This window comes from Anabrus simplex, chromosome 2 (assembly GCF_040414725.1).
Source record: "Anabrus simplex isolate iqAnaSimp1 chromosome 2, ASM4041472v1, whole genome shotgun sequence".
Taxonomy (NCBI): domain Eukaryota; kingdom Metazoa; phylum Arthropoda; class Insecta; order Orthoptera; family Tettigoniidae; genus Anabrus; species Anabrus simplex.
The window spans coordinates 858205941-858219976 of record NC_090266.1 but is presented as its reverse complement, the minus strand read 5'-3'; the positions used below and the strand labels follow the sequence as shown (position 1 = coordinate 858219976).

At 39.2% G+C, this 14036-nt stretch overlaps 1 protein-coding gene across 1 annotated transcript in view; it reads left to right on the top strand.

Annotated features, from left to right (window-relative positions):
* Vps13D (vacuolar protein sorting 13D) overlaps positions 1–14036 on the top strand; it is an 866734-nt gene that overhangs the window by 525163 nt on the left and 327535 nt on the right. Inside the window, 1 exon segment of the mRNA XM_068226303.1 lies at positions 12503–12676. Coding sequence (XP_068082404.1) covers positions 12503–12676 — 174 coding nt within the window.

Below are 14036 nucleotides of genomic sequence, written 5' to 3'. Positions count from 1 at the left end.
GAGTCTGGTAAGATCGTAAATGTAAAATTTTGTTGCTTTACTTGCTGACAATTGTGAAATACCAATTTCCTGATCTACTCTCCAAAGTGAATTATGTGGTTTGACTTAAAGTTTGGCCTGTAGATCTTCTAACCTTGCTTGTGTGAGAGCTGTTCTCCTTCACTGTTTTTTTCTTGTTAGTTATGGAATCAGTACTACGCCGCTTGTGAATTATTTGTTGCACATAATATTTGGTGGTTCTGTAGAACCAGGAAACTGTCTTACAGTATTTTTTGTAACCATATTTTAGAGCGCATACACAAATAAATGAATAAATAAATAATAATAATAATAATAATAATAATAATAATAATAATAATAATAATAGGCATAAAATGTGAATACAGAAATAGTAAATAATAGAAATGCTTAACCCCTCAGCGCCGACCTCTATACGTGGTATAGACCCCCTTTTCTTCCGTAGCCGCCGACCTCTATACGTGGTATAGACCCATACATGGTTTCGCATTTACGGCTATAGCGCCAAGAGTTTTGGTGTTATGGATATGCAAATTGTTTTGTTTCCAAGAAGACATTTTCGGGTTTATAAGTGTTCTAAATAAGAATTGAAAATCGTTAAAGTGTAGTTGCTTTTGCAAGGATAAGTATTTGTCAATTATGTCTGAGCACCAATCCCTGCTTTTTTAATAGTCCGTTTGCTCATTCTTTCCCACAGAATATAATAAAGAAATGATGATCTGAGAAGTTTGTCTTTTCGTGTGATGTTCTTTGCTCTAATTTTGTATTAAGAGTGCAGTTTATTTATTATATTTGTCTTTATTTCTCAGCTTGTAGTCTTTTCGTAACTCTCCACGGGTGCTCTATGTAGGCATCAGTTAGTGCTGCTTTCTGTCATACGACACGAGAAGCAGCTGTGCATGGTATATATCCCCTTTGAAAGACGATATATCGACCTTTTAATCTGAAATAATGTATCGAGTTGGTTTGATTCGTCATAAATGTTATTCCCCTCATTCAGTTTCGTCCTACCGCTTTCGGTCCCGCTGCAGCTTCATCAGCTTGTGTGACGCACCGCACTCAGTGGCTAGCTCCTGCTGAGAGTAACGTGCTTGAAATATTGTATAATTCAAATGAAAGTTTAGTTGGAAGTAGTAGTGGCAGTATTAGCAGTAGTGATAATGAAATAGATAATGTGGCTGTGACCAATGCAGTGGTAAATGATGAGAGTGACGATGAGGAGGAACCAGTACTTGGAAATTTTGTGTAGGAGACTATAGATACGCATACAGGTCAAAGGAAAGTTTTCAAGAGTGAATTATGATTCCTAGATTCTCCAATAATATTTAGACAAGTCACAGGGACAAACATTGAGCAATTACCTTATCATTTTCAGCTGATGGAAGGTTTCTTTACGTAGTACAAAATACGCTTCTCGGGCGGGAAACGAAATATTCAAGGCCGGCGCGCATCAGATAATACAGTTCCAAGGTTGCAGGAAATACGTTTTATCAGAAAATTAGCACCCAGGAGTGAGAAATCCAAACCTCAGAGACGTTGTATCGCGTGTTCAAAACACGGTGAAAAGAAGACATCGGTGTACTGCAGCCAGGAGTGTGCCTTGGGTCTCTGTCTCGAAGAGTGCTTCAAACTCTATCACACGGAACTAAATTACTAAGGAAATGTGAAACAATTATGTAATTATCTTCATGTACATAGTTCTACCATAAGGAATTCCAAATTTCGTGAATATCGGGCTACTCTTATACTAGTAGTAACGCTTTAAGTGAATCAATGTATTTCAGTCGCGCGTAGTTGAAATCTCATCCGGCCGCGGGGTGGGAAGCTCTTTAAACGGCTGCGACGCTGAGGGGTTAATATGAATAAGGAAATAGAAAAATGTCACAGTGGCGGTGAATTCACATCAAAACAGGCAAAACGTGACAAGTATCTTTCGATACGCAGTATTAAATCAAATGCAAGGGAATACTTATAGGCCTAAAAATGACAACTAAGAAAGGATGGTGGAACGTGCGGGTAGCCCTACAAGGTCCATGGAAACGTATGACGTTATGGAGGAGAAAAGACTTACAATAATACACCCAACAGACAAATAATTATTAAGAAAATGAACATGCAATTATAAATTAGCGCATAAATGAACTGCGGATTAATTGATACTTGAGATACAAAACAGAGAAGTATAAGGGAAACAATTAAGCTCTTCGGTCACGAACAAACTTTGACATACAAATCCAGAATTTACAGAATGAAAGGAGGCAACCTCGAACGAAACAAAATTAATTACACAATTCAAGAAAGTGTTACAGTTAATACAATTACAACTAGAGTTAGAAAAGAAGGTCTGCCTCATAAAACGACGTTACGGACTAGCATAAATGCTAAGTCATATAAATGCTCTATTTTGGAAAATGTGGAAAACTAGAGGAAACTCTGGCACACGAGAAGAAATTCTACATAATTACTGAATTTACATTAAGTGGGAATTTTCCGAAACATTTAAATAGCATGAGGCAAAAATGCGCTTACCTTTGGCGGCTGACGACCCATTGCAGGACGGGCGCTAAACACGCTCGCCCGCTGTAGTGATCCAAATTCAAAGACGCGGACAAAGTGACTCGCACACGCAAGGAGCCACAAACAGGAAATAGAGTGATTACAAATAACCAATAGCAACACTCCAGTTTGCCACATTCACCAATTAAAAATTATAATATACTGGCCAATAAAAACACTTGTACTTTTGACCAATGACAATATTCATCAGGAATCACATATTGCATATTAGCGGATATTACAAAACGACAGGAAGGGCCACTTACACGTGGCACACCCTGTCTCACAAGTCATGTCGCCCGCTGTAGTGATCCAAATTCAAAGATGCGGACAAAGTGACTCGCACACGCAAGGAGCCACAAACAGGAAATAGAGTGATTACAAATAACCAATAGCAACACTCCAGTTTGCCACATTCACCAATTAAAAATTATAATATACTGGCCAATAAAAACACTTGTACTTTTGACCAATGACAATATTCATCAGGAATCACATATTGCATATTAGCGGATATTACAAAACGACAGGAAGGGCCACTTACACGTGGCACACCCTGTCTCACAAGTCATGTGTAACATTTCAACATCCCTTTCCATAGTTAACAAAACAATACAATTTAAATCAGGAAATGTAACAAAACATAAATCTTCTTCATAGTCCATTTCTTCATATGCCTAAATATGTAATAATTTTTAAATAAGAAAGCTTCATACAGTAATTTGCTTTGCACAAATTATTCAGTTTTTTAAATGTTTTTGTTTACCTAAAATGGTGACGAGACAAAAATTGACATAATATTACATAATAAGGACTTCTGGACTTCTGTTGCTTCACTGATTTCTGCTCACCAATGACCACATTTTTAAAGGCATCTTGTAACTGGTTTCTTCTTCTTACGCAAATAACATTTGACCAAAACTGTTCTCTGCGCTGTAGTGTACTTAACTGTTGCGATAATAACTTCACAACGCACGTTGAAAACTCCAGTAATTACTAGCGAACTGCCGTATCAGCTGTCAAAACTTCTTATCATGCCAAGCTTGACACGAGCCATAGGACGCACGCCAAAATCGACAGAAGTCATTTGGCACTCGCTTCTGGATTCCTGCGGCCTGTGTGTATACATCCTTTATGATAGAAGAAAGTAATTAGATTGAAATAGTTGAGGAAGAAATTTCCTAAAATTTTCTTCTTTGTAGGTTCCCTTCCAAATCCAAACTGTTCATGCATTGGGCTCTATTTCTCCTGTGTTTGTCCAGTGTTTCTAATCTTCTGAAGATCTGTCCAGACGGCCCTATGAATGAATGTTATTGTCTGTTGTTCTGATGAAGCTGGAACACATAAATGAACTCATCGGGAACTGAGAAGAACGGATGTAGATGACCGTGAAGATGATGATGAGAATAAGTATTAAATATTATTATTATCTTCATCATCCCCACCACCATCAACATCATCATCATTGGATGTGAAAAAGACCAGAAAACTGATCACTCAAATCTCACTTAGAAGTTGCGCATTTCCTTTTTTGCCAAGTAGCCTTCAATTTTTCTCGCATCGTGGTTCTTCGTTCTTCTGTCCACTTGGCTCCTGTCTTTGTATTGAGGTTCATCTCTGACACTACTTCCCACTTGCTGATTTTCGTTCTGCAGCAGGTTCGGTCTGTGATGTCAGCCACTATGATTCCTGATTTTTCCCGGTCTAGATGGATTTCTGGTGTCCATCTATTTGTTTTGATGTTTTCTGTTCCCTCTAGTAAGATACATGTTAGTCACAGCCAACTCGCCAACAGCCAATATTTCAGTCTCATTTCAGTAGATTTACTGGCACGTAAAAGAACTCCTGCAGGACTAAATTCTGACACCTCGGCAACTCCAAAAAAGTCATAGTGGTTAGTGTAACGTAAAGTCAATAACATTATTATTATTATTATTATTATTATTATTATTATTATTATCAGGGAATGGATTTATATGTACTAATAATTATTGAAATATGTACATATTTATTTAGTTATTTATTGAAATATGGAATTATATATGTACTTAAAATTACACAAATAACATTATTTTATATTTAATATCAAAGTTCAAAGAAGCTAAACGAAGTAGATCTAAATGCAACATAATGTTGCACTTCTCATTTTAATATATTTGAAGAACACACAATATTTTATTCTCTGTTACCAAAACAATGGATTACAAAATGTTATTTTAAGTGCTGGAAGGTGAATCTTCTCCTATTATCTCTACGGACAGATTTATATTGACTGAAACTGCGTTCAACATCGGAAGATGTAATGGGGGCATAATTCAACTTCACGATATCTGCTGGGGTTAAATCCAATGTTAATTTTACACTTAAATCTCCACTCAGCATTGCATCAACCTTTGTCATTTCTTCATATTCAGGGTTCTTTGAAAGTACAGTGGCCATCTTCATGTTTGCTACCTCTGCAACTTTACCTGTACCACGTAGTTGTTCCACAATTTTATTCACAATTTCACATCTTTCAGAAATTGAGAGATGTGAGTTTTGGAGCCTTTTCAGTGTTTTTGTGATGCATGAAAAATTATGCTGAATGTAACATAAGTCATTTCTCACACTTGTATCGCAGACAACTGTTTTTGCGGCTTCAATTGAGGCTGCATCTTCAGAGTCCATGGCAAGCAGAATATTCTTAATACAGTCTATATATTCAACATAATATTCATTCGCTTGCAGCCACGTACTCCACCTAGTTAGAATCGGCTTAGGCAGCAGTGGAATCTCTGGATACATTTCTTTCAAAAGATGAACTCTTCTGTGGGCGTTGAGGAAAACTTTTTTTACTGAGAAAATAAATAAATCTACTTTGGGGTAAATGTCTCTTACCACTTCTGCCACACGATAAAAGTCATGTGCTACACATGATAAATGAGTCATCTTAGGATATACAACACATAATGCTTCTCCGGCTTTTATCATATAAGGTGCAGCATCGCTAATAAAAAGTAACACTTTATTATACTTAACGCTCTGTGGCCAGAGGATACCCACAGCCTCATTGAACAGTTTTGCTATAGTTTTGTTATCACACTTTTCTAGAACATCACAGTGTAAGAGAATCCGTTTACAATAATCTTCGCTTAACAAGCCAGTTTAGCCGGCCTTCTTTGTCTGTTGTCTCATCAATGAAACCATATTGGACTGTCATTAATCTCTTGCCTTATCTTCCGAACATTTTCATTTTCATGGCTGAACAGTAGTTTTTTCTGAACGTTGACTCATCCGGGGCGGATCGTTTAGTATATTTCTCGAGGAATTCCCTCGAGCACTGATTATTCAGTTTGAAGAGAGGTATGTCAGCAGAGATGAGAGCACAGCAGAGATTGGTGTTGAACTTGGACGTTACCATGGAAGTTGCTGGTTGTGTCAGAAACAACTGTCTCTGCTTGGAATCTCATTGTTTGTTAGCCTGGTGTTTACTGGTTGAAACGTGCTGTTGCACAAGGAACCTTTGAGTAGATGTCACTGTACAATGACACAAATTACAAAATAATATCTTACTGTCAGTTGATAAACCATCTTCTTTAAATTCTGATCCGTAACTTTTCAGTTTTGAACTGGTTAACTGAGCTACTTTAGGCATGTTGTAACGACGTTAATGTGTTCAATGAATATCAATTTACAACTGCACACACTGAACGGACAAGAACACTGTGATCCGTCTCACTGCTAATTCAAACTGTGAATGACTGGTAGTGAACTAGATGGAGTTATGAGGCAATCAAAGGGAATGCCCGAATTACGAACTAATCCGGAAACCACTAGCACATCGTCGATGAATGAGATTTCCCTAGTTATGAAAGTATGGCACAGGCACAGTCGATGTTATGCAATGCAGCTTATCAGTGCTGTAAGTGTGATTCAGATAGTCACGGTATTGACCGGCTGATCTCCACCACTTTCAGGCTAAACCTCTCTCTTTCTTAGCACCGCTTATCAGCTTATTTTATCAGCCCAGACGTGGAGTGGCGTGATAATGACTTGCACACGAGTTAAAATATTAATTTTTGGAATATAGATTTTTAATTTATTTCTCCATTATTGAGAGGACTGCTAATTTAATATAATTTAATACTTTTTTGGCTAGGGGCTTAACAATACCAATATAAATGGTCCGTTATTGGACATTATAAATTTTCCAGCTAACTCATCTTGGTTGCCTGCGTTTCGCCCTCGTGTGCTAAGTTAGGCTCGTCAGTTGGGACTTAGCACACCACCCAAGACGTAAGGCTAGTGCATACCGTGGAGGCCACTGCATAGGCTACTTGAAGCCACCAGCAGTGCCAATGCACTATGAGAGCTATATCTCATTTTCAAAAATTGATGCCTGCCTGTAGAGTTGGGTCGTTCATGAACTAACTAGTTCATTTGAACGACTCGTTTATTTGAACTAGTTCGAGTACGTTCAAATATTTTGAACGAGTCGTTCACGCGAGCATACAGCATATTAAAGGAGGACGAAGACGTAAGCAAGCACCATCTATTGTAAATCTTACGTACTAGCTCACGTCCAGAACGGGATACTATCTCTCTTGCGCCGCTGGTGCTGTTGCTAAGATAGCTTTACCTAGTTCATTTGAACGAAATGCCACGAGGGCTGCTTGTATGAAGACAGCACAAATGAACTACCTCGTTCATTTGAACGACTTCGTTCATTTGAACGAAATGCCGCGAGAGCACAAATGAACTACCTCGTTCATTTGAACGACAAAATAAGCACGCACGAAAATGGCCAATGGCGTGCCGTGTTAATGATCACATGACAGCATATTTCTCAACTGGTGATGGAGCAGGGAGAAGAGTTATAAAAAATTAGAAAGTTTACCTGTTTCTCTGTCTCTCGTAGATGAATTTTCTCCACCTAGGCAGGCTGGCGGCGCCGCTGGGCACTGGGCAGCTGTTTTCTGCCCGTGCGAGGCGCTCCGCAAGACGATGAAGTACCAAGTTCACAGAATGTCGTACTAGTCGCCTAGCTTTGTAACTGAGCGCATGTTGGTTCGAGTCCGGTCCTATGCAAGATAGGTCCACGAAACACACGATGGGGTGATAATGTCGCTGGTTTACCTCTTATAACAACGATATCCCACATAATATTAACGAACAATACCGTATTCGAGGTTCCTCAGAATTCCATTACGAAAAAAAAAAAACCCGTGTTCACTGTCTGGCACTTACGTAAGCGTTCTATCATACACGACAGTTGTGGGGAATAATACACGGGCACCTGTAAACAAATACTCTGTCTACACACAAAATAAACAATGTCAACAACGAAATCACACGCATTTGGAGCGGAGTAGCAAAACCATGCTAGCACATGGTAACAGATACAAGACATCAGTACACATAAGTTATCTTAAGATGCGATTGACACAGAATACGCGAAAGTTTTCATCATTTCCACCATCATAAACCACATAAAAAATACGCCTTAAGAATATTTTCTCTAAACAAATACATCTTAAGCAAATAATACCGTAAACTATGCTAAGGTGAATCAGGAGTGAAAATTTGGCTATTTCCCTTCAAATAGGCCTATCAATATTAAAAACTGTTCAGTTTCCCTGTATAAAAATGTAATTACTGGGCTTTAAAAACTGTTCAGTTTCCCTGTATAAAAATGTAATTAATATCACCCTACCACCGTTTTTACAGCTCCAAGCCCAAATTTTAAATTTTAAAAGGAAGTGGGCATGTGTGTAACAAGTACACTCATTCAATTCATGTATTATAATAATACCGAGCTCGAGAGCTGCAGTCGCGTAAGTGTGGCCAGTATCCAGTATTCGGGAGATAGTAGGTTCGAACCCCACTGTCGGTAGCCCTGAAGATGGTTTTCCGTGGTTTCCCATTTTCACACCAGGCAAATGCTGGGGCTGTAGCTTAATTAAGTCAATGACCGCTTCCTTCCTACTCCTAGTCCTTTCCTGTCCCATCGTCGCCATAAGACCTATCTGTGTCGGTGCGACGTAAAGCAACTAGCAAAAATATAATAATAATAATAATAATAATAATGATAATAATAATAATAATAATAATAATAATAAAATAATAATAATAACAACAATAATAATGTCCACCTCTGTTCTGTGGTGTGGTGCTTAACGTGATTAGCTGCCATCCCAGGAGGCCCGGATTCGATTCCCTGCTCTGCCACGAAATTTGAAGAGTGGTACGAGGGCTGGAACGGGGTCCACTCAGCCTCGGGAGGTCAGCTGAGTAGAGGTGAGTTCGATTCCCACCTCAGCTATCCTCGAAGTGGTTTTCCGTGGTCTCCCCACTTATCCTCCAGGCAAATGCCGGGATGGTATCTAACTTAAGGCCACGGCCGCTTCCTTCCCTCCTCCTTGTCTATCCCTTTTGATCCCCCCCCCCCTACTAGGCCCCTGTTCAGCATAACAGGTGAAGCCGCCTAGGCGAGGTCTAGTCCTCCTCCCCAGTTGTATCCCCCGACCAAAAGTATCAAGCTCTGGAAGTCTGCCCTGAGGCGGTAGAGGTGGGATCCTTCGCTGAGTCCGAGGGGAAAACCAACCCTGGAGGGTAAACAGATAAATAAATAAATTTATTATTATTATTATTATTATTATTATTATTATTATTATTATTATTATTATTATTATTATTTTAAGTACTCTTCAGCTACCATGTACAGGCATTTTGATTTGACGTTCTGCTTTATTTCACCAGGAGGGTGATCTGACTGACTTAAGGTAAACACCATATGTGTTACCAGAGATCTTTTACATGCCGATATCGCACGATATAGTTTCGAACGGATTTCTTTCCGCACTTCAAACATCCGAGTACTTCTGCCGGGTTTGAACCCCCAATCTTGCGGATCGGAAGTAGACTACTGATCTACAGAGGGAGTTTTGCATTCCCATTAACCTATGTACGTATTTATTGTCACTTTGTCGCATACAAAATATTTTTCTATCATATTCCTTCGAAATTACCATACATTCTAATGATCAAGTGAATAGAGCAAAGAACTACGCTTTAACAATGGTGTGATGAAGACAAATTGAAATTGTATCTCCTACATTTCTTCCCTGACAACGAAACTATTAATTACGTCTGGGTTAAGAATCAGCTGACCGCATTTCAAGTTCATAATGTCAGTCACAACTCACTGTAATATGTTGTAATATTAATGGGGAATGTTTATCGATGAGGGAATTAGATTTTTCATACCAATAGAGCATATCAAAAGTTAATGGGCTTCTGATAAATTCACGTGCATACACCCTATCATCGTCAGTGGATAGGGCCTGACACATTCCACTCTGATGAGTGTAATGTCAGGCCTAAGACGAAACTCTAGTTTTATACAGCAAACGCCTTAAAGGACTTACATCTGACATTTTATTAGTTAGCTATTCAGGAACATCCCTTATTAACAGGACGTTTCATACGGTTCGTCCTCCCAGCTCTTTAACAGATAAAAAGGACAATTATCACCTTAGCGCAATGTTTTCCCGTGTATAAAGTAGCTTCTTCTCTCTTAAACAGCTGATTCATACGCCCTTTAAAACCACCGAGCTTTAAACAACGTAGGAGGTGGGGTGGGGTCAAGGCTGTATGGTTTGCCATTCAATTAAAGGAAGACGAAGACGTACGCAAGTACCATCTGTTGTAAAATTTACGTACTAGCTCGCGTGCGGTACGGTAAACTACCTCTCCTCACGCCGCTTGTGCTGTTGCCAAGAGAGCTCATAATAAACTACCTCGTTCATTTGAACGACGTGCCACGAGAGCGTTTCCATGAAGACAGCACAAATTAACTACCTCGTTCATTTGAACGACTTCGTTTATTTGAACGAAATGCCGCGAGAGCACAAATGAACTACCTCGTTCATTTGAACGACAAAATAAGCTCGTTCAAAAATGGCCTATGGCGTGCCATGTTAATGGTCACGTGACAGCACATTTCTCACCTGCTTATGAACTACATCGTTCATTTGAACTAGTTCATTTGAACGACTCAAGGCGATGAACGGTATCGAATGGACTAGTTCAAGCAAATGAACTGACTGGACCCATCCCTACCTATCAAATGATGTAGATGTTGATTCCCATAGGGAACCTAAAATATTTGTCCCGAATGAGTAAATTTATATTACCAATATAAATGGTCCGTTATTGGACATTATCAATTTTCCAGCTAACTCATCTTGGTTGCCTGCGTTTCGCCCTCGTGTGCTAAGTTAGGCTCGTCAGTTGGGACTTAGCACACCACCCAAGACACAAGGCTAGTGCATACCGTGGAGGCCACTGCATAGGCTACTTGAAGCCACCAGCAGTGCCAATGCACTATGAGAGCTATGTCTCATTTTCAAAAATTGATGCCTGCCTGGCTATCAAATGATGTAGATGTTGATTCCCATAGGGAACCTAAAATATTTGGCATCAATTTTTAAAAATGAGACATAGCTCTCATAGTGCATTGGCACTGCTGGTGGCTTCAAGTAGCCTATGCAGTGGCCTCCACGGTATGCACTAGCCTTGCGTCTTGGGTGGTGTGCTAAGTCCCAACTGACGAGCCTAACTTAGCACACAAGGGCGAAACGCAGGCAACCAAGATGAGTTAGCTGGAAAATTTATAATGTCCAATAACGGACCATTTATATTGGTATTATAAATTTACTCATTCGGGACAAATATTTTAGGTCCCTATGGGAATCAACATCTACATCATTTGATAGCCAGGCAGGCATCAATTTTTGAAAATGAGACATAGTTCTCATAGTGCATTGGCACTGCTGGTGGCTTCAAGTAGCCTATGCAGTGGCCTCCACGGTATGCACTAGCCTTGCGTCTTGGGTGGTGTGCTAAGTCCCAACTGACCAGCCTAACTTAGCACACGAGGGTGAAACGGAGGCAACCAAGATGAGTTAGCTGGAAAATTTATAATGTCCAATAACGGACCATTTATATTGGTATTATAAATTTACTCATTCGGGACAAATATTTTAGGTTCCCTATGGGAATCAACATCTACATCATAGGGGCTTAACGTCGCACCGACACAGATAGGTCTTATGGCGACGATGGGATAGGAAAGGCCTAGGAGTTGGAAGGAAGCGGCCGTGGCCTTAATTAAAGTACAGCCCCAGCATTTGCCTGGTGTGAAAATGGGAAACCACGGAAAACAATTTTCAGGGCTGCCGATAGTGGGATTCAAACCTACATCTCCCGGATGCAAGCTCACAGCTGCGCGCCTCTACGCGTTAATACTTTTTAGCCGAAACATGGACTGTATTGATTTTAATGACGAAGAATATGGATCGTATGTGCTAAACTCCAAAATATGGGAAAATATTGAAAATGAATACTCCATTTTTCAACTCCACATGTCATGATCCCTAAAGATAATGCAAAATATAATTAATTTTAGCTTCCTAAAGAGATATGTATTTACATATAAATCCGTTCCCTTATTATTATTATTATTATTATTATTATTATTATTATTATTATTATTATTATTATTATTATTATTATTATTATTATTATTATTCCTACTAAGTACTTCTAAAGTTTTTGGAGACCCAGAGGTGCCATGTGATTCTTTGCCCACTTGTTATGAGTATAATTAGTGATGTGATATTGAAAGTTTAAAATATTGATACATCCAGCGTAAAAGCAGAGTTTCTGCTTTTGCTGATCCACACTCTTTTGAAAAATCTTACCTAAATATAAATTGTAATTTGTTTCTGATGATGTCTTCCTTATTTTCTGGAGGCTCTCATCTTATAGCTTTTCATTTTGTCCTTATACTGCATTCTAAATCTTTCGTATTTGAATCTGCTGGTGCAGTGAATAAAATAATTTACATTATATGAAGGTGTTATTAATTGTTGATATTTTCTGACAGGTGTGAAGTCAGCTGGGAGCATACTTCACTGGGATCAATGTGGAATAGACTGGAACTTGTTGTATCCTCAGCAGATCTCTTGAATATCAATATAACAAGCACATTAGTAGACCTGTATAAGACAGTGAAGGAAAACTGGACAATGGATTATGATAGCATCATATCTCGTGATAGGTAAGACTTATAGTAATTTTACCCTTCTTTCTGTGTGAATTGGAGTAGTTTTTTGTCATTCGGTAACCATTTGGAGAAGTAGAATGGATATGATATGGCAAACTTAAAAACTTTTTTGTTGACTGTTGTCTGACAGGTTGAAGTAAAACCGTGATAAGTGTGTAACATTAGCACTAGTTATGCATGAGAGAAAGAGAGAGAGAAGGAAACAGCAGGGCTTGACACTAGAAATGAGCAGTAAGCGGTCTTTGGCGTGGCTGGGCTCGTACATGTCTATCAGGTAAACTAGGCTTGCACCATGCAACAGCACTACAAAGCGAGGCTGGGCTAGTTACGTCATGAGGGCCACATCAAGGCAGCTTGGTTAACAGGGCTTGGCTTCCTCTGCAGGCTGGGCTTGCTAGGGCTGTCGTACCAGCCAGATTGCTGAGCGGCCGATTACTGGCATGCTTATTTCGCTAACAGTTTGCACCTTTCCCTTCTGAGTTAAATGAAAAAGATATTTGGTATTGGTTTGTAAATAATGTAGTTGTAATAATCAAGATTGACCATGGTCGTAATATCAGGATAGAGGTCTAGCTCCTCATTTGTGTCTAGGTTCGATTCCCGGTACTAGATGATGGAACCAAAGGAGCATGTTTTGTATTGTTGGACTATGTCTCATTCTAAATCATCTGTGGCTTCTTTGAGATGTTCTAGGAAGTAAATCATGTCCCTTATGATATCTTTATTGATTGCTTCCAGTTTATTTCCCACTTTTTCTACTTTATCCTTTTTGTCTGCAGTTGCAGCCAATTGGACCTCAGTCATTTTACCGTGCTGGTTATGTACACATTATAGCATGATCAGCTTAGTATTTCATCGTGTTTTACATCCTTATGCAGAGTATGCTTGACATGACTAACTAACTATGTACGTTTGAAATATGCCACAGCTTTCTGCGTTTCCTTAACCTGACGAGTGCTACGCCCACCTACAGACGGGCTGACACGCCCGGTCCAGCACTGCTATGCTTGTCTATAGACGGTGCACGAGAACTTAAATTTTTTTTAGCTTCCCGGTTCACACTTGGTATTATAAATTTACTCATTTGGGACAAATATTTCAGGTTCCCTATGGGAATCAACGTCTATATCATCACACTTGAGTGTGGTATGTTTTGCCATCTGTTGGGTATTATGTAGAACTAATTGTTCACAGCTTATAGTTTCTGGAAGTAACTTACAGAGCTTACAATCTGAGTATTTTAGTATTCAATAAAATGCAATGGGAAGGAGAAGGAGAGTTGGAATCTAGTGATTACAAGATGATCATTAGGGGGGAGACTGCAACGAAGGAGGTGTAGGCTTACTGTACATAT